Source organism: Myiozetetes cayanensis, unplaced genomic scaffold (assembly GCF_022539395.1).
Source record: "Myiozetetes cayanensis isolate MyiCay16 unplaced genomic scaffold, myiCay2020 scf14, whole genome shotgun sequence".
NCBI lineage: Eukaryota > Metazoa > Chordata > Aves > Passeriformes > Tyrannidae > Myiozetetes > Myiozetetes cayanensis.
The window spans coordinates 8,256,241-8,277,309 of record NW_026087048.1 but is presented as its reverse complement, the minus strand read 5'-3'; the positions used below and the strand labels follow the sequence as shown (position 1 = coordinate 8,277,309).

Genomic DNA, 21,069 nt, shown 5'->3' with positions numbered 1-21,069 from the left:
CACCAAAGTGATTCTAACATAAATAGAATGTGTTTCTAAACTGAAACACATAAACAATAGAATCATCAAAACTTTAAGAAAGACGGATTACTGTTTTTAATTAACACTACAATGAGCACTCATCAGATTTGCTAAAAAAAAACCAGTCTTGCTCTAACTAAGAGGAATCAATAATCACTGTTCCTGTGCATCAAAATAGAAGTCATGACATATTTCCAACTCTAGGGGCATCAGCAGCTGTTGCTATACGGCAGAAGAGCTCAAGTGTTATAAACATACGTAGACTGCCGACTTTATTTTTCTGTAAAACCAGATGTCAGTAATCCAGATGAGGTGTAACCAAACGATCGTGAAAAAATTATATTTCAGCATGCTTGTTATGAGATATCTCCATTAAAACTGGGGGGGGAGGGGAAACATGTCAGTTTATAAAACAAGACAGATGTAAGTTATGGTTATTTTCAGGGTGGTTTTCTGCTATATTTGGACATTTCTGTACATCTGTTGGCATTGTCTGTGGATGCCCGATTTGCCTTTGACCGACTCTCGGCTCAGCACTGCAGGTCTGTGCTAACGAGCCGGCTGTGTCTGACACACAAACTGCAGCATTCCCACAGCTAAAGCAGTTCGCTACGGCGCTTGTCTCCCTTCCAACCAGCCAAGACAATGGAAAACCGAAGGGCAGTCAGGACATGGGGCTGTAACCCCCTTCGCGGGGCACCTTCCGCATCCCACTCCCACTGGCATTTCCCGAGTTGAGCCCGAGTACCTGGATCTTTCCCAGCCCTCAAAACGACAGGGGAGGGGGATAAGGAAATAGAGCGATAACACCGAAACAAAACACCGGGCTACTTCTAATCCTAGAGATAAAAACAAGCAAACAAAAAGAAATATACTGATAAGCCGTTTACCTCGTTCCGGCTTCATCTTCCCTGCTGCCTCGGCGAGGTCTGGCAGGGCCGGGGTGCTGTGTCCCCGCGGGGCCGGGCTCTGTCTGCCCGGGCCGACGGTGTGAATTGTGCTCGGGGAGCGGGGACAGCGGGCGGGAGGCGGCCCCGCCACGGCAGCTGGGCCCGCCCGGCCGGGGGAGGCTGCGCGCCGGCGGCCTCTGCCCGCGCCCGGCCAGGGTGTCCTTCCGTGACACGGCGCCGCGCGGGGCTATTTATAACCTGCCGAGGAAAAAATCCCACAACAACAGACCTCGGCTCACCCCCGGCCGCGCCGGCTCTGAGTCACCACGGCCCCGGGCGACGGCAGCCCCTGCCGGAGTCCCCTCCCTCCCCGCCCGCCCGCCCCGAGGAAGGCAGCGAGCGGCCCCCGCCCGCCCCGTCGGGGCCGCGGCCCCCGCCCTGTCACGGGCCGTGGGCTGGCGGCGGGGGCGGCGCGGCTCCTCCATCCCCGGCCCCGCCGCTGCCGCCCGGGCTGCCGGGCCGTGCCCCCGCGCTGCGCCCCGGTCAGACAGCCCGCCCCGCCCGCCCAGCGCCGCTCTCCATGGCTCTGCCCCCGGCCCTGCCTCCTCCTCCTCGCTGACTAACTCCCCTCCTTTCCGCCAGGCACTCTCCGCCTCCCACCGCGCGGGGCACACACATCACAGCCCGGCGGCGGGCAAAGCACGGCAGGGTCGAGCAGGGCAGCTCGGCCAGCGACACCCGCCCCGCCGGGCCACCAACAGGGGGTAACGCGGACCCCGCCCGCCAGGACCGAAGGCCTCGCTGCGCGCCCGCTCCGCCCCGCGCCGCGCTCATCCCGCCCCGGGGCGGGCCCGCTCGGCCCCCGCCTGCCACACGTGCCCACGGCGGCCAATGCCCCGCGCCCGCCGGGCAGCGCCGTCGTCACGGCAACGGAGCACGGCCCGGCCCGGCCCGGGAGCGCCCCGTGCCCTGCGCTCAAGAGGTGCCAGTGGGTCTGTTGGTTCGCCCAAACGGCCTCCTCCCGTCCCCCCTAACTCGCCCCCCGCCCCTTCCCCCCACCAAGTGCTTTGGCTGTCGCGCCCCGTGGAGGGGAGCGGCCCTTCACTCACTCCCCCAGCTGCTCACCCGCACCTCTCCCGCACCGCCGTCAGCCGCTGCCCGGCTCCGCCGCTCCGCACAGCTACACCGTGTGTCCTGCCACGCCGGCCCCCCGCCTGCCCGCGGGAGCCCGCACCCATGGTCGCAGGGGGTTTATATGCGCGGGTATATCGGCGATTCCAGGTGTGAAGTGCCCGACCCGCGGGAGGCCGATGTCCTGTCCGCCCACACCCGCAGCCTGACCGGGGAGAAGGGCTGTGAACGTTCCTGGCCCCAGGGCAGCCCCTGCCCGCCCTGCCCGGCAGCGCCGTGCTCGGCGCTCACTTCACACTGATAACTATATTGTGCGGAGGAACAATGGAGTCAGCTGGGCTGCGGTTACACAACCGCCTTAATCCGGCAGAAATTCAGGTTTCCCCGAAACGTCGGGCCTGCGCGGCTGCCCGGCAAAGCAGGGCAGGGCCGGCACTGCCGGGTGCGGATCTCCCCCCAAGTCAGTGCCCCGCGCCCTCCACCGCAGCGGGAGCACTGCTGGTGCACCACGGGCAAGCTGCCGTGGTGATGGGGATCCCTGTTTCACCAAGGGTCCAGATGTAGGCCGGCTAACATGGCCTTTAGACAGCAGAAGAAACTGCCTGAGACGGGAAGTTGTACTGCCAAAGAGCTGGACCGCTCACCTGGAGACTGTGGCACGGCCAGCTCTGTTGCTCGAATTTGGACTCAGTCAGAAAGATGGATGATCTAGGCTTCTCGTCCTTAAATGTGGTCCCCTAGTTGGGACGCAGACACTGCCACACCTCCAGTCGTTACACTGGCAATTCCCTCCACTGTGATCGTTGTTTACAAACGTCCCAATCTTACAGCCTTGAGCCCCACGGGAGGCATTCGCTCTCTACAACAAGGTACTTTATAAATACATGTATCTTCTGCCCCCTGTGCATGGGCTAATCAATTCCCCATCCTTTCTGGTGTGCCAGCATCCCTGCAGATGTGGGTACGTGTAGGCTCTGTGTAGCCACTCTCTCACAGCTAGCTGAGCGGCCACTGAAGGTATTGCAAAGATTGTAAAATTCCAGAACAACTCAGTTCTACTCTGTTCAGCTTGTATGAACTGCACCCATTTCCCTGTCTCATTTATCAGCTGTATATCATTACACTGGGAGGGTGTTTCACAGAATAAACTGTGCAGTAAACACCTCTCAGTTCAGTCATAGGCAGGTAGGAGGGTATCACACGCGGTGCTTTGATTTTACACCCGTCAGTACATGAGTGTCACTTCTGTTGCTGTGTGACTGCTGTAAACGTGTTTGGTAATTACAGATCTCAGAGCTCTCTGCCGGATGCAATGTAATTGCAAATGTGGCAATCCAGAATTATAAAAGGAAGAATTTGACTGAGCAATAAATACTGTGGGTGCATGCATATGGAGTTCAGCATAACTACAGTGGGCATGATTCAGCCAGCTGTCAGATCCTCCTAGTCATCCTAATGAAAAGTCACATCCTTTAGGACACTAATTGTTGCTGTAAGACACTGCAAATTAGTTTGTACCTTGTTCTAATATTGGTTTTACAGCCAAAACCAAACCTACCTTTCTACTATTTAATTTACGATTGTAGCTATTTAGCTGTTATGCTTCACGTAGTATTTTTCAATAGTTTTAGAAGTTTTTAATCTCACTTTGGCACTTTTTTAAAAACAGCTCACCAGACAAAAATAGACACAACTTCCAAGAAGATGCTCTCTCAAAGTGCTTTTTCTATGGTGTTTTCTTAATTAATGAGCCAACTAGCTTTCCATTACCACATAGTTTTTAAGAGTTTAAGCCACTGGGAAATTAGATGCCAACTAGTTATTATTTAAAATGTTCTAGGGGATATAAAAGAGAAAGCCAGGCCTGACATGCAGTCCTACTCTACTGACCATGTAGGAGATTTCAGGTTCAGCTTCCCTCCTTGAGTCGGAGCATTCCTGGAACCAGAGAGCCATGGGTATGTCTGCAATATGTCCTTCAGATCCTGCTTTACTTCAGATGAAGAATGTTTCTCTTTTGACCACATAGACATGTAACTGATCTGAAAAAAAGCAGAATATAAAGTTTAAAATTAACAAAAATATCTAATTATACAGTATTTCATGTATAATAATAAAAGCAAAATAAAGATAAGCATCCTAAACAAATTTGTGGACTTAGTTTGGGTAAAGTAGCTAAAATGTCCTTGACCTCCCAGCCACCAAAGAAATGATGAGCACTGCATGAATACACAGAGAAAATATGGGATAAGTGGCTTCAGCCATGGGAATTCACTTACACATATTTGGAAATCTTATGAGAACAATGACACTACTAAAATGCATTTTTGACCTCAGAAGTGTGACATCAACTTAAAACATCTGAAAAGCACATGGTTGCATCATGCATCACACAAAAGCAGGATTAGCTTAGAAACACAAACAGAACTTTAAACTGCTCTCCCACTGCCAAATCCAGACCAACACACACTTCTGCGAGCACAAGCAGTGATAAAACCAGGTTTCTTATCAATTTCTGTCTCATAGTTGATTAACTTCAGTGTCTAGACAGGTGAGATCTTAGGCTGCAGCATCAGTGCAGACAAAGTGCCTCTGGCACATACAGCACATGAGTTTTGGTGGCAGCCTCTTTCTTGGTGGAAACTTTAATAGGGCCACCCTACATCCTTTTCCTGAAATATCAGACCCATATTTCTCTTCTGAACAGTGACCATGTCTGAAACTTGCTTGTCTGAAACTGGCCATTGGATTTAAAAATATCCTCACTTGGGGCAGCGTGGCACCAGTGTTGTCATATAAGCCTTGTTCATATAGAAATGAACTTTAAAAAACACACAAACAAACAAGATAAATGTATGGCTGTGCTTTCTTCAGCAGTTTACACTTTCGGCACAGCCCCTGCAACCTGGAACAGAGTGTATTTTAGGTTACATCTCAAGTGCATTTTCAGCTTTAGCTGTCAAAGAAGTGATGTCTGATGCAGCAGACCAAGATTCCTGTGATTACTGGAGACAATTACTGCTTGTTAAGTGATATGGCACAACTGCTTTTGACATAGCTGCTACCTCTGTGATATAAAGCCACTGCACTTGGGAGAATATTATTGTACAAGAATGAAGACAATCAGAAATAGACTGGAAGGTACAGTACGCAGTGGAACAAATTTGAAGTGTGCTAAAAAAAGCCACCTATGGAGAATCAGCTATCATTTAATTCTCACCAGCAGTAACCACTTTGGAAAGAAATGAGTTATGTGCTTATAGGAATTTATTAATCCACAAGAACTAATAAATTACTACAAGTTGTTACAGGAACAGAAAGAATTTAAAACCAAATGTAATTAAAATATCAGTATGTTCTAAAAAGTTTATTTTTAGGCACTATAGCCACTTTGAGTTTGGTTTTTAATTCAGCAATATATATAGGTAAGTGGATCTAGTTGAACGGAAGAGAGTACGTCATAATTCTTTCTCAAGATAGATACCTGTAAACAGCTTGATTTAAGTATTTGAATAGCAGCAATGCAGTGAGATTTAAAAATACCTAAAAGATGGTGAAACTGCATTTCCCACCCTTAGAATTTTCAGGTAATATGGCTCATTATGTCATGCAGAGATATATCAGTGGCATTAAAGCAGAGCTCCTCAGCTTGCTTTGTTTCAGGCGGCTCTCGGAGGCAGGAAGACCTTGTCGGTGAGTACTTCAGAGGAGGTTTTGTTCTGTATTCATCTCCAGCCCAAGCAGAAGTTCCTCCACAGAGCTTCTCACTACCATCCTTTGGAACAGCTCTTAGGCCTCTTTTACATTTGTGTCTCGCCTCAGGATCAAACAGAGTTTTGAGTCCCCAAACACTGATTCATACCAGAATGTCTGTCAAGATGGGACATACTCAAATGCTAGAGTACTACATGATGAGAGCTCCATGCTCTGGGTACATGCTGATCCAGTTATACATTGAGATGGGCAATTAAAACCTTCAACCCAGGATGTCCGACATGCCCGTAACAACATCCAGGCACAGCCTGATTTTCAAAGGAAAACTCATCTCCAACTGACTTCAGCAGAATTTATCAGCCCGCAGTGTTTTTAAAAAACAGTCCAACTCCACTCAGGTTCCCAATTATGGAATTAGGCACCTAATTTTAGATACTTATTTTTGAAAATTTTCGCCTATGGGCTTGATTATCATCTTACTACATCAGCTCTCCCTGGTGCAAATGGGTCAATTAAGTCAATGGAGTTACTTCTATAGGAAGCCTGTCCTGTGATTGGAAAATCAGAATCTGTGACAGAGTAAGAACAGCAACATTTTAGTTTTCTTTCTTAGAAATACACAAATTTTGGACATAGTGCTAAATGTTTTGAAAAGAGTAAACAAACATGGAAAGCGTAAACCAGCAGGTGCTCTACTGTTAGACCCTGTAGTTTTCTGACTTACAGGGATTTTTCTTTCCAAGCAGTTCCCACCAAAACCCTCCATTGCTTAATTTCATTACTAACTGTCCCTTTCAAAGTAAAAACATATAGCTTATTATCATGTTCTTAAGGCCTAAATTCACTTTTGAAATTAGTAAAATGACACCTTGGATTTTTTTGTTTTCCTCTCTGTGTTCTCTCAAAGTCTTTTATTTTCCAAGTAGTATTTTCTCATTGGAGGCACAGCCAAGTTAAGTTGGGAAGGAACTAGGAGAACAATAGAGAAGTAATTGCACTTCTCTCAAAAGGAAAGCTTATCCTCCTCACCAGAAATACTTTCCTGGACTCAACACTTTGCTACTAAACCTTGTTTACATACAGAAGATTCCTTTAGTTGGAAGCAGCCTGGTCCATGTCCTGTGCTGCTCCTCAAGTTTCCCGTGTCACATGGGATGCCTTGTGCCTTCTTTACTCTTCTGGCAGCAGCAACAGGAACTTAACACTTCTCAGGATGGAATCTCTTCTTCTGCAGCTCTTCCAGACTCTAAGGTCTAGCAGTCAGGCCTTCTTGCCCACAGAAATTATACCCTTCCAGCATATCTGTAGTTCACCTTGGGAAAAGTAACTTGCATAATCTCTTCTCTATTTGGAGCAACTCCTAAACTGATATTTCATAAACTTTGCATGCTTCTTAAATAGCTGATCTGTGGTGTGCAATTAGATACCAGCTCCTGAGGAGAATAGTGCAATCTCATCTGAAGTGGTGACTGGTGGCAATGGAAATATAGAAGTATGATGATAAAACCAAAGAAAGGTTCTACTTTACCAAAATGCCAACTACCCATCCTTTTAAAATGTCAATCTAAGCAGACTCAGTAAGATCATTAAGTTTAATTGCATCAGCACTTGATTAATCAGGCAATAATGCACTGAAAAGTAAATTATCGGCTTGTAAATAGATCATTAATTCCTGAAAGAGAGGGAAACTGTTCTCTTTTACATAGATCTTTTCTGTGGCTGTAATATTCACTCTAGACTAAAAGCAGGTTTGGGGGATTTTTTTTGATGTTTTTTCAAGGGGATTGTGCAAGTTCACTGATGAATGCTGATGTTACACAATGTTTACCCAGGACTAAGCTTGATGAAAACATTAATCAGAAAATATATAGGTTTCCATGCTAAAGTTGAAGTTTTTGTAGCAACAGCAAGGCCTGACATCCCCTGACCAGAAGCTGGAGATGTATGTTTGCCAAGAGAAACAGCAAGATGACGCCAACAGTAGAAGGTTTTGGGAAAATAGAAGCATAAGAACTGTTTCCAGTCTAGATCATCACTCTTTACTTTTGAGCAGTGACATCCAGAAGCTGTATCCTAATTACTCAGTGCAGTGATTTGTCAGGAATTCAGGCACCCCATTTGTGTTATTTCTATTAATTTCAGTGGAAAGTGAGTGCATAACACTTGGAAGGAGGTGTTTGGAGTTTTGCAATGCTGTTTTCCTATTGCTAATGACTTGATCTATCTCGCAATAGTTTCCAACGCAGTTCTGTGCTAGTAATTGCACCAAATTAATTGCTAGTGTAACTCCATCTAGTAGGGGTTCACAAAGTTCAACTTCTGATGCCTCCGCCAGCCCTGTTTACTTTCCCCGTCCTGCTGCAGCAGCTGGGTTGTGGTTTAGCACTGTATCAACAAGTTGGTGGCACATCCCAGCCAGCTTCTCCTGCTCAGGCAGCTCCCTCATCATCTACAGCAGGACTCTTGTCCACAGCCTTTGCCCTCAAGTGCCTCCACTGCTACTGGCTGCTCATCTGGAGCTTGTACCACAACCACAGTTTGCCAGGTTTTTCTGCATGGCTCTCTACGGACTTCCCATTCCATTCAGCCTGTCAGGAAGGCCTTTGGACTTTCCATTTTCAGGAATGCTCATCTTCCATCACATTAGTACCCATTTAATGGAAGAGGCCAGCAGTGAGCAGAGCCAGCATCCCTGCAAAGGGCCAGTTTATCATACAGCTCACCCTGCAAGCACAGCTGCTGCACCTGGGACAAAACCAACACAGTGAGCATGTTCACAGCATATTAAGAATTGCTACAGCTACACTGAGGAGCGCATTGAGATTGCACACAACTTTCCATGGGCCCTATAAATGAAAAGGATAATTCATTTATGTAGAGAAGCAATTACCTTGCTGGAACAACAAGTCCAGCCTATCGCTCCACCCAAGCTAAATTAAGGCCACAACTCCTACTAGACTTAGGAGAGTAGGGCAGGAAAGTAGCACGTTGTTAAATACAGGGCAATATTTAATTGTAACCCCATGCCAGGTTTACAAGAGAAGTTGTGTATCATTTACTAAAGTAGTCAGTGAGTTGGGGCTTATTAGGTAAATGCCAGAGCTATTGCAAAACTGCCATGGCCTTGTTCTAAAAATTTTAATTGCATAGTTACTAGCCTTAGTCTTTCTAATATATTCATGACCATTTAGTGGCATATACTACATGTTAATAGCAGAGACTGAATGGAAATGGCACTGAACAGAATGGGTTGCAGGTAGTCCCCAGGACTGATTTTTTTCAATACAGAAATATGAAATTTACCCATATTCTGGTTTAGCTGGTTCCAAATTTTTGTGGGCTTATTTTTCTTCTTCTTTTTTTTTTTTTTTTAGATAAAAAGTGTTCCCTAATATTCCGCTCATTAGCTGCTGTCCTGTAATCAGATGTAATCAGTCAATAATGCTGTGGCTCACCTCACTTGTTGGCAAGGTCAGTTGTATCAGTCCAGAGCCCAGCTCCTCTCTCTTCATACACCGAAGTTCGCTTGATGCAGGCCAAGCCTATATCCCTCACCCCAAGTGTAGTGTTTGTAATCTTTACTGTAACTAAAGCAAAACAATCGCCCTTTTCAGGAGTTTGACATCCTCTGGAAGTGAGAGCATGATAGCAATTATTGCAAAAATAAATGAGCATTAAAGCTGAATACTGAAAGGCCTGATTGTACTTCACTCTGTAATAAACAAACAAACAAATAAATAAATAAATACAATATAATATAATATGTCTATCTCCATGTCTGCCAAATGTCATCAATGGTGAAATCCTTGTCCCATACACAAAGGTCAACTCCCCTCCCTACAGAAGGAGCTAGGTTTTCAACTCAGGCTATGTTGGGTAGTACTTTCTTTGCTACTTTCACCAGATCAATTATAATTTTAATCCTTACAGTTGATTTATTCTCATGTTGTATAACATTAATTGAGTAGGAAGGGAAGTTTGCGTTCATTCAAGGATCTCAAAGGCAATAAAGTACGGTATGTATACTAAAAAATAAGCAAAAATTTTAGAAAGTTATTAAATTGCTCACCTTTGGATGTCAGTTAAAACATGAAAATTAGAGAGATCAGTATACGTATTTATGGCAGAGTCAATCTTCCCTTAATTAGGCTAGGTATTTTTTCGAAGTAACAATACAGTTGGAATATTGTAGTTGTATCTGTGCTTATATTGCTTTTGGTTCCTTCTAAGTTTCTTGGTTAATTTATTTTCCTTTAAGTTGTTTAACTGAGTTTCTTTCTTTACACAAAACATAAGCAGCTCCATTGCCTAGAAAACACAGAGCCCAATTGTTCTGCTTACACCAGTGCAAATCAGCAATGATCCCACCAGTCTATAGAATTACATCAATGTAAAGCTGACGTCAGAGATATAGTAATCAAAGCCTCGTTTCACAGTTAATTTAATTGTTTCTGCATTTAAAAAAAAAGAGAAGAAAATATGAGTACAGAACACATTTGTCCTCTTCTCAACTGAAATGTCAAAGAACACTGCAGTTTTGACATCTGATCTGTGTGGGATTTGCACACATGGATCACTTTTCAAAAATAGGGCCCTGGTCACAACCCGTCATGCTGAGGGTCCCTTTCCCTGATCCAGTTTTAAGGAAGGGAAGGGTTTTTTCCTTGTTTGTTTGCTGTCATTGAGACTGCTTATTCCACTGTCCAGAGCTGGTAGCAAATTGCCATCAGATATCAGTAATAAAGCTCCAGCCAGGAATACGTGGTCCATTTAAAGTCATTCCTCAGCTTTGTTTCTCCAAGTCAAGCACTCTGCACGTTTAACGCTTCATAATTTTCCTCGGCAAATGAAAGAAACATCTTAAGACTTGCAATCGTTTCCCTGCTTTAAATGCATAGATATGTTGCTTGTAAAGGGACTGAGTGGGGATTCTGGGAAGAGGATCCATTCACATTGCTCCTGGGCTCTGGTCTGCCTTAGGAGACTGCTGTAGACCACAGCACTTTTAGGGCTGCTCTCATTACATCAGGTACCTTCCTGCCACAAACCACGTGAAGTCGCTTTTCTCTGTGTGCTCCTTGGCTCTGGTCACTGTAGCACTGAATCTTCATGCCTGCTGTGTTATCAGCCTTCTGGATTCCCCTCCCTTACCTTTAAAAATCTGGAACACAGGTCCCTGTAGCAGTGGAAACTTGCCCTGGTGACAGCTGTCCATTGCCAAAGCACATCCAGTCATGCAGGGCAGAGGGAGCTAGGCTGGCACGGACGCTGTGGCAGCTCAGGCACAGAGGGTGCTGCCAAGGCACCTGTGAACTCACACCAGGGCCACTCACACTGTGCCACGCACCCACTGGCTGCCTCCTGCCTCGCTGAATTCCAGTGCTGACCAGGGGTGCTGGTTCTACCTTGTGCTGGGGGACTTCCTCCTCTGATAACAGACTCCTTCAGCTGCACAATAGGCACCCAAAAGCTTTACCTGGCAGCAGTTCCAGGTGGTTGTGTAACAGTCTTGACAATGCTTGTCGGGCATTAGCAGAGATTAAGCCTGCACTTATTACACAAGTCAGAGCCCCACAACCTAATTGACATACCCTGCCCTTCCATCAGCTTTCATTTGAAACTTCTGATGGAGTGCTCTGGAAATTACATCCAAATTGAGGTACTGGCCTGATTTGCATCATTACTCAAACACCAAAAGCACTTGGGTGATCAGTTCTTTACATACATGTTGTGTAGCAAAGCTACAGTAACTTAAATTTATTTATAAAATAAAGCACTTGAGCTGCCACATCACGTGGAGAAGCTACAGCAAATGTTGAAGAAAAATCCCAAAGATATCATCACACTTCTTCAGAGTGAGGGAAGATATATTTTCAGTAGTATGATTAGGAAGAGAAAAATGAGCAAACCAGAGGTAAAGAAAACAAGGGGGAAACACACTAAGTTACAGATGAGAAGAAGCTGCTGAATCTAATTGCAAGAGCAGGAGTGATTCAGCTCTGATCAGACAGTGGTGGTCCTCACTGGCCCCCAAATTCTGTTCTTACCCACAGTTGCTAGGAATTGCCAGTGCAGCACTGCCATCATTGACCTCAGAACTGTGGAGCGGGAGAATCCCAGGCAGGCAGGAATGCACTTCTTCTCTCTTTTAATGGAAGCTTAACAGCATTTCATCCTTCTAGACTATTTGTGTGGAACTCCCAGGCCATGTACCATGCCAGCTATCGTAAAGCCAATCTTTGTTGAGCTAGAGGAAAAGCAGGAATGAACACCTGCCTAGCACATATAGAAGCCACAGGTCTAGGAGGGTCCCTGGGGACATTTACATGTAAAAACATGTAGTTTTGTTGCAAACTTCCTCCACCTTCATCTCCAGCCCAGCAACTAGAGCAGGTGGTGGGCACCCACATCCCAGCTGACCCCCCATCCTTTGCCCCAGGAGAGTCCTGGGGGTGACATGCAGTGTGTCAACACATTAAGGTTTCATGACAGAGGGCTTTGAGGAGGCTGAACTCCCAGGTGAGATCAGTGCCAGGTGTGGAACACTGGCTGCTTTATGCACAGGGGTGAGAAAGGCAGTATTTACCTACTGAAATAGCTTGGGTTCAGTTATTTATTTTTCATGGCACACAGTGTTTCTCTTGAGTAATGAGACTCCATTGTATACCACTTGCAGAAGGCATAGAAGAGGAAATACTATTTCCATAAAGAGGTTGTATCCTGGAAAGGCAGAGCAGAAACACATACACAAACAGAGAAAGTTGCCAATGGTCATACTTAAAAAATAAAATAAAATTTAAAAATCAGTCATTCATAACTTGCTATTATTTCCTTGTCATGTACTCTAGAAATTTGTTAAAACTAATTTTCATTGTAAGAATTTTACAATTAATTAAATACACAGTAAAAATAAAAAATGCCAAAGGAGAATCTATGATTCTCAATATCTTCTTTGTGGTAGTTTAAGTATCATTTGTCACTGAAAGAAGACAAAAACAGTAAAAAAACAAAATAGGAAAAAAACCTTAAGTTTAGTCAGAATATAACATTCAGAAATATAGGCAGGAAATGAGGATTAACAGCAATTACCTATGAAGAACTTTATGTTTTCAGTAATTTGTTTTTATCAGGGGAGACAGTTTGGAGCAACACTTTCAATCACTTTTGCGAGTGTCTGTTTTTGCAGGCATTGCAGTATATTTGTATTTCAATGCATGAAAAGGCAGAGGTTAAAAATATATAAGCTGCTAGTGGTTAGCTGTAGTGATATCACTGAACCTTAAGGAAAATGTGTGTTGCCTCCAATACTCTGTCCTGAACAGTAGTTTAAATGGAGAAGAACAATTAGAGGGTTTTAAAAAAAAAAATCCACCCTACCATAACCTCTCCAGTTCTGGCTTCACTTGATGGCCTCTCCTTGGCAGCAGTTCCCTTGTCTTCAGTTAACTCTGGTTGCCTCTGAGGTCACATCCAGATTCTTCCCAATCCAATGACGAAAATTTGAAATAAGAGAGCAGTGTGAGAGTACAGTTTGCTAACTTACAAAAGACCAGAAAAACTGAAAAGTGACCAGTACAGGCCATAAAGAAGAATGAAGAATAAAAAATACATTACTGGAGAAGCAACCCTTTTCCTGTCACTGCTCTGAAGTCACACACACGCATGTTTTTGCAGTAAAATGCCTTAAAACCTCTGACTTTTCCACCTTTTCAGGTTTGGATTTGTCATTAGGTGTTATCAGATTACATGGACCACAAGCCTCCTAAACAGCCTCTTTTGGTTTATATACATTAATTGCTCCTGCTGTCAGCCAGAGGGAGATGCATCACCAGTAGGACAATATATAAAGCTAAGTGCTGTCTTGCTAGGGAGTGTAGAATAATATTCTGATTTTTATAGCACCTTTTCCCTAAGGCCCTCAAGGCACTTTACAAGCAAGATTGAATTAAGCTTGTCAGCACTCTGTATGGGAAGTAAATATTTCTTTTCTATGTTGGAGAAGGGAAACTGAGGCATTAATATTAAGTCCCCAGCAAAGCATTTAGCTGCATGCTTTCAAGCCCTTTAAACTTCTCACATGATTTAATTAAGCACATACTCAAGTGTTTTGCTGGAATAGTGCCTAAGAAAGATGCTACAGCCATGCTGCCAATTCAGATTGCAGCTGGGAAAACAACACAGGTTCCCCATTCCTCACTCTGCAACAAGAGCTTTTTTTTTTTTTAATCTCCTGGTTTTCCCTTCAAGTTCCACCTCTGGTGTGTTGTTGCCTGGGCCTGGATGAGTCCTGGGATGTGACTTCCCAGGAGGAAGCCCATTCTGCAGGGCTAATGAAGCACTGATCTCTGACACTGCTGCCTGTCCGTGGGCTGCAGTGGAGAAATGCACTTTACCCTGAGACAGTTTGGTGTCCACAATGCCAGGCTGTGCTGATTTGATTAAGCTCACAGATACGAAATTCTTCAACACTTTAGTACACAGTAGCATTTCTGGTCTGTGAACATTTTTGATGATTCAGGTTTCTGACCCTGGTTAAAACCTCGTGCAGCAGGACAGTAAGCACAGATCAGCTCTGTTCAGATGTAACCACAGACCTTCTCTGACTTCCCACAGCAGTTCAGAGGAGGCCACTGTGTCTCAAACTTACTCTTTGGTGTCTCTCTTCAATCCTGGTTCTCCCAGGTCTGCCTAGCTTGCCTCTCATCAGACAGATGTGCCTTTCCTCCTCCTGTTTGGCTGTTGAAGGTAAAAATAAGATCTAAGCTTCTCCTTAAGGCTGGTACTCATCTGCAGGGCTTGTGGCATCTCCTTGAGGAGTGACAAACCCACTGTGTGCCCCACCACACAGCACTCCTGGGCTGAAATCCTTAAAAACCTGGCAGTAAATCTATATCCAAGTATCATATATGTTCTATCTGTTCTCACTTCCCAAAGGATCTAATGGTTATTTGCAGGCAGCCTGGTAAGATTGTGGAGATGCAGAGTTTAGAGCTGTGTATTAATGGAGACTGGAATCAGCTCTGGTTTTTTGTTACTGCACCAGGCTATGAAGAGTAGAGACTCACTTGTGTGGGAAGGACATAACTGCTGTTCCATTTAGGTCACTCTGAACGTGAGTGGGAGTCCCAAGGCTCCCACACTGGGGAACAGGGCAAACACCAGTGTCACCACCCCTGCAGCTCAGTCAGCGCCCAGAAGGTTCTCATTAGACACTGGATGTGCCCTTGAACTCACCACATAATTGCAGTTCTGAGCACATGTGCCCAGGCCTCCTCTCAGGGCATGGCAAACTGCAGCCCGCTCTGGAGTGCCCAGCAGTGTCAGTGCAGGCAGCAAGGGAACACTCTGCACACCCTTCCTGCGCACTCAGACTGGGAATGCTTTCTGGAGAGCCCGGAAAGGATGGCTTTTCAGACAGGTTTTCTGGAGCCAGCCAGCATCAGCCTCCAGCTTAACATTGCTCTTGTCCTAGAAACGCCTCAAAACCTCTGCCCAAGCTGGGGTTTTATTCTGCTGGCACAGGTGGGGCTGTCCCAGCCCCAAAGTACCACCTGCTGGGGATGCTCCTCCTGAAGGATCTGCACTCCCTCAGCAGTGCCTGAGTGGACCAGAGAGCATTTGCCTCAAGATGTGGTGAGGGTACAGCAAACAATGTATGAGCAACCCCAGGCTCCAAATGAATATTGAGCTTGAGGAAAACAGATCAAATGCTGAAGTGATCCCAGCCGAGGAACAGCTAGGCACATGTTCCTCAACTGAGGGAGCTCATCCTCAGATAAAGACTGAGAGTCCCCTCCAGCATTTCAGATGCTGTCACTCTCTTCCTCATCATGCCAATGACCACACTAATAGCCAAATAAAGTGACCTTGTTTCTGTCCCTTATTGCACACCACTTCCTGCAATTTAGTGTTTGCCAAGTGAGGCGTAATGTAAAAAATAAGTAAACATAAGAAAGGAGCAACCTACAGCACTTCTAAGGTCAAGTGCTTTGAAAAAAGCAGGGCTGTATAACTCTTCAGGGATTTTAAATCTCTTTTTAATGCATATCCTCATACTGATGACCCTGCATAAGCAAACCTGACACCAAAACAACCCTATTAAATTAATATATAGATAGTACATCATTACTAACATTATATATACTCTAATTAAAGAGATAAGGAACACATAATTTCTCTTAGATGTGAATGACACTCCTTGTGAGCTAATTGCTCTAGGTAAGCCTCCTTTAGAAGTGAGTGGTGCTGAAAAAGCTGCCAACACCCAGCTGATGCAAAGCCCACTAAAGTTAGTTGAAAGCTTCATGTGCCACAGTCAGCCTTGCACTGCCCACTAATTTCTCAGAGGTGAATGGAAACCTCCACCAACTTGAGAAAACTATTATTAATCTCAGATGTTAATATCATTAAATAAACTTTAAAAGCTCACTGTATTGATTTTCAATCAGATAGAATTGCAGTTGATAGAATTTGGCATGTCTTATGTGCCTTCTGGTTCTGAAGCTTTTCTGATTTTTTCATGACATTTTTCTGATTTTCTCAAACACAACAACTCAAAGCATCATCCCAAGAGAAATTTACAGTATTCATTTGTCTGCTTCTAGCCCATGAGACTTCTGATAAAAGTGGGAGCAGGCACTCATAAATCTGAAGCTAAGCTGTTCCTGTGAGCACCCAAAAAGGATTTCAATGGAGCAGGACAGGTTTGGGAACAGACCACAGGCTGGGGTCAGCCCAGCACCTCATGGGATTGCTCTTCAGCCAGGCTTGTACTTTACAGTCTTTAAAAACCCTTTAAATAGAATATATGTCATCATTAGGGATATAAACTCATTGTAAAATGTTCCATAACTGAATCAGAGCAGTTTGGACCATACCAGCTGTACTCTGCAAGAGAAGCTGCTAAAATGTCTGGTGCACATCCAGCCCCTTTTCTGAACTTGCTGGCAGAGCTGTGGCTGTGATTACAGCCCATTCCTTGCATCTCCCACTTGTGAATCACCACCTATTTGAGCTGTTCCCAGAGGGATGGTTGCCCTAGCTGCACTCCTGGCTTGGCAGAGCCATCTCCTCCATTCAGTCCTTTGCGCTTCTGGAAGAAGTAGGCATTGAACTGGGAAGTAAGGTTGGGAAGCAAACATGTAGTTGCCTTCCAAGTGAGGGCCTGGCTCCCACACAGCTCCCAGCACCCCAGCATGCTTATTGCCTCCACTGAGAAATGGCTTTAAATTTAGTCATCTCCAGCCTGACTGCAAGGGGCAGGCAGGAGCCTGGGACTTTTATACCTTTTCCCATGTGCCAAGGGCCTGATCCACAGCTTGGCGTGGGAGCTCCTCTGTGGGCACAGAGACCCAACTCATTCTGCACTCATTCTGCCTAGCTCCATTAATCAGGCCCCAGAACACCTAATTTCTCCTCTAAATATTTGTGCCTTCCCCCTGCTGCCGTTCCTGCTTCTCTCTCCATCATTACCTGCATCGCCTCATCTGCAGGTTCCTATTCAAAATGAGCATGCAAAGTTTCCTTCCTGCTTCAGAAAGCACAGGGGTGAGGGCTGCACAGAAAGGAGAGATGATGGCCTTCCCTTCTTGAGTAAAGGAACACTTTCAGCCACATTTTCCCTTTAGCTTTTCATTCAGAATATTTTCTAAACAGATTTCTTGTCTCGTTTACTCACTCTGGGACACCAGTGATCCAGACAAACCGGGTAACTGGCAAAGTGAATCATGCTGGTAACTGCACACTGCCTTACCACAGCATGTACTCCTCCAAGGACACAGGGACAGATCACCAGAAACCACTTGTACATCAGGAAACCCAAGCCTGACTCTCAACAGAGGCCCTGAAGAATACCCCAGGGTGTAATAACCAGAGGATGAATCAAAAGTTTGGGGTGCTGATTCTATACATGCTTCATTGTGACACTAACCCTCATGTGCATTATTTGGGGGCCACGCTTTTCTGCAAAAATCTGTCTACTTTTACTTTCTATATCCACCCTTTAACAGAAGTGCCTGGGCCCCACAGCTCAGGTGTGTGCTGGGCAGAGCAGCACAGACACATCTGCCAAGGGTTGCTCCCAAGCACCTCAAGCCCACACCAGCAGAGCATCTGTGTGTGCCCCAGGGTGCCTGCCCACTCCCAGCCTTGCCAGGTTCCACTGGGAGTTGGCCCTTTCCAGGCTGCTGAGCTCAGCAGTGGAAATGGTTGGTGTTGTCCAACGCAAATCATAATGGCTCATTTTCTATTTTCAGTGATTGCTAAAAATATGACAAATTTTCTCTCTTATTCCTACAAATCCAGTAACCACATAATCTTTCACTACCATAAACAGTAATAAAATAGCCAATCCAGGATTTAAATTAAATCCAGGAAACCTCTGCTGTCTTTTCCTGCATAAGAGAGGGTTTTAAAATAAAAAGCAGTTTGAATGTGGCTCTACAGTCCCAAACTGCAGCCCTAGAACTGTCATTACGAGACGTGTCAAATTTCACAGAGGTTTATTTAAAAGGGGAATTACTGAAGTTACTTGTATTTTTAGTAATACACCTACATGGAGCCAGGGTTTGTCCAGATGGGTGGGAGTGGGAAGGTTGCAGTGAGCAGGATGGCTGTGGGCTGCAGGCAGAGCTCTGCCCCTGCCCGAGGGACCAGCGGGGAGAACCAACCTCAGCAGCAGCGTGACATGAAAACCACTTGTGGGCACAGCCCTGTATCCTCCTTTTCATATTTAATTTCTTTTCCTTGGTGATGTATGAATATTTTTCTCAGATGAAATTAGGATATGGTCAGCAAGCTGGGGAACCTTCAAAACTTCTCCCTCCCAGTACACTGGCAAACTCCTCCACAGTTCACTTGGCAAAAAAAAAAAAAATCTGCTTTGCCTCAATAGATGATACTTCCCTTCAGCTTGAAAAACTGGGGACTTCTGCAAACTTACCCTTGCTAAACCTGAGCCTGAAATAACAGTGCAGCCTGTTCTGCCTGCTTTTGTGTTCCTGGAAATGATTTAATGTTTTGCCAACACAGTAAATCAGAAAACCTTCCTATTGTGCATGTTCATCCGAACTGGTGCTCACCTGACAGCAGCACTTGTTCTTGTTCTTTGACCTTTGCAAACCGATGATTTGCTTGTAACATTTTTCCAATACACTCTTAGATATTTTAATTACTTTATTTGATACTAAATCTGTTTTACAAGTGATTGGGAAAGAAGAATTAGGCAACAGTATCTAAAATCCATATTAAAATTGCAAACTCCCTTGTAATCTCTAAAGCACTTGAAGACAACCGAAGGTTTTCAGAGTCTGCATAGCAGCATGTGCTTGTTCCTACATGGAATTTCCCTAATTCCTCAATCAATTACCTGGAAAAAGCAGCCATTTTAATCAAAACCCTAAGGGTAGATGAAATCATGAGAAAACACGAGCTTTATTGCAATGGATATTGACTGTAACTCATTAAGATGTTAAAGTATTGACATCCCGTTTGATGAGAAAAATGTCTGATAGCGAGTGTACATAACTGTGTTACAGAGAATGCCAGCATCAACACATCATAATGAGTAACTAATGATGTCTGTGGCCTAACGAGGTGATTAAAGCAGTATCCTTTGATCTATGTCACTGACTTGATTTAATGCCACGCCAAGATTGAATCTCCGTGCACCACTGGGGAGATTCAAGTAATTTGAGTAATTCACTCACCTTGTCCCTGCATCACCAGGGATATTTGTGATGAACACAATTGCTTCTGTGGCTAAGTCACGCCAGGCAGCACACACTGCCAGGGGAGAGGCCACTGCTCCCTGCCTGCTGGTGGCCCCTTGCAGGACTCTCTCACTGCTGCAGAGCAGGGACTCACACAGCCTCCTGCCATGGCCACACACCTTCCTTTTGCCTCACAGTGCCGTCACACCACTGGCAAATTTTGGAAGCATCCTCCACCAAGAGAAACTCATAGTAAGATGCTTTGTTATCTTTCACCCAACCCTGTTGTGCCAAGCACAGCAGAGGAGAGTCACACTACACTGAAACAAACACAGGGCTTTGAGCCTACCACGTGCTAAGCATCCTGTTCAAACCACTGTGCTTGTCCAGCAGGAGAAAAGCTTAAGCACCTGTTCTTTGGGACAACAATCAGAGTGCCAGGACCCCAAACCTGCAGGTGACACCAGGGATGTAAAAGCTTTGACCGTGTTCACAAAGTGACACAGCCTGGCCGGCAGCACCAGTTTAAAGCCTGCTTCCACTTTTGAAGAGTGGAAAATATTTATACCCTTGTTGGGGAAAGGAGGGGAAAGGACTTGTTAACCATGTCATTTGTACCACAGCAGCCCTTCCAAGGAGCCCTGACTACCTGTGCAGACAGACCTTGGCTGAGCAGTGTTGTCTCAGGGAGACAGTTGCTAAGTTTGGGATTGTACTTTTCTCATGAGGGTACCAAAAGCGTGGCCACCTTCAGTCAGATCAGGTCTGTTTGTGTGACAGAGGGGACAACCGGGTAGACATGTAGCAATGGCACTACTTGGTACTCTTCCCACTGCCAACCATTTTCAGCAGATGTTCTGAGCTCTGAGTGGTTTGTGTATTAGCAGCCACTGTGGATTCACTTACATTTATTGTCTATACTCTGCATTGCAGTACTTCTTCCTAATGAAGCTGGTGACAAGGATTAACTTTCCCTCCCAATCATCTCTAACTTTAAGCAATAATTAGCACCAAAAGCATAACTGAGACTCAAATTCTGGGCACCTCCCTTGAGCAGGAAATTATTTTGCTTGATGAATAGACCATTTTTAGCAAAGGGCTTTTTCCTGTACATAAATAACTGTGCTGGCTCCCAGATGTGTGGGTGTGATACTGCCATCCCCATCCAAGCAGCAATTGTCACCCTGGGAGAAAAACGGCCCCACAGCTGCAGCACAGGGGCCAGGCAGTGCACAGCTCCCTCTTCCCCCAGCTGTGCCCTAAAAGGAAGAAGGTTTCTTAGGATTCATCCAGATGCTGTCCCAGATTTCAGGAGCCCCAGCACAGCCACCCCTCCATGCCTGCTGGGGACCTCCCTAGCCCTGCTACAGAGACATTCCCTGCTGCAGGCCCCAGCCCTGCAGGCAGCACATCCTTCCAGTTCTGTCCCCTGCCTCATTACCCACCTCCCCTCCATGAACCTGCTTTAGGCTTTTAGTGCTTATTGGTAATTTATAACATTGACAGCAGCACTGCCCCATCCCACACAGGGCACCTGAGCCACCCCTACCGAAACACAAAACCCTAGGGAGGGGTTTGTGAGCACAAATCATCCTGTATTTACC

At 45.5% G+C, this 21,069-nt stretch overlaps 1 protein-coding gene across 1 annotated transcript in view; it reads right to left on the bottom strand.

Moving 5' to 3' along the window:
* Positions 1–1,238, bottom strand: part of ATOSA (atos homolog A) — a 48,023-nt gene extending 46,785 nt beyond the window's left edge. Inside the window, exon 1 of the mRNA XM_050309685.1 lies at positions 912–1,238. Within this exon, the coding sequence (XP_050165642.1) occupies positions 912–927 (16 nt within the window). The 5' untranslated portion in view covers positions 928–1,238. The remainder of the gene's footprint in view (positions 1–911) is intronic.
* Between the last annotated feature and the right edge of the window lie 19,831 nt (positions 1,239–21,069).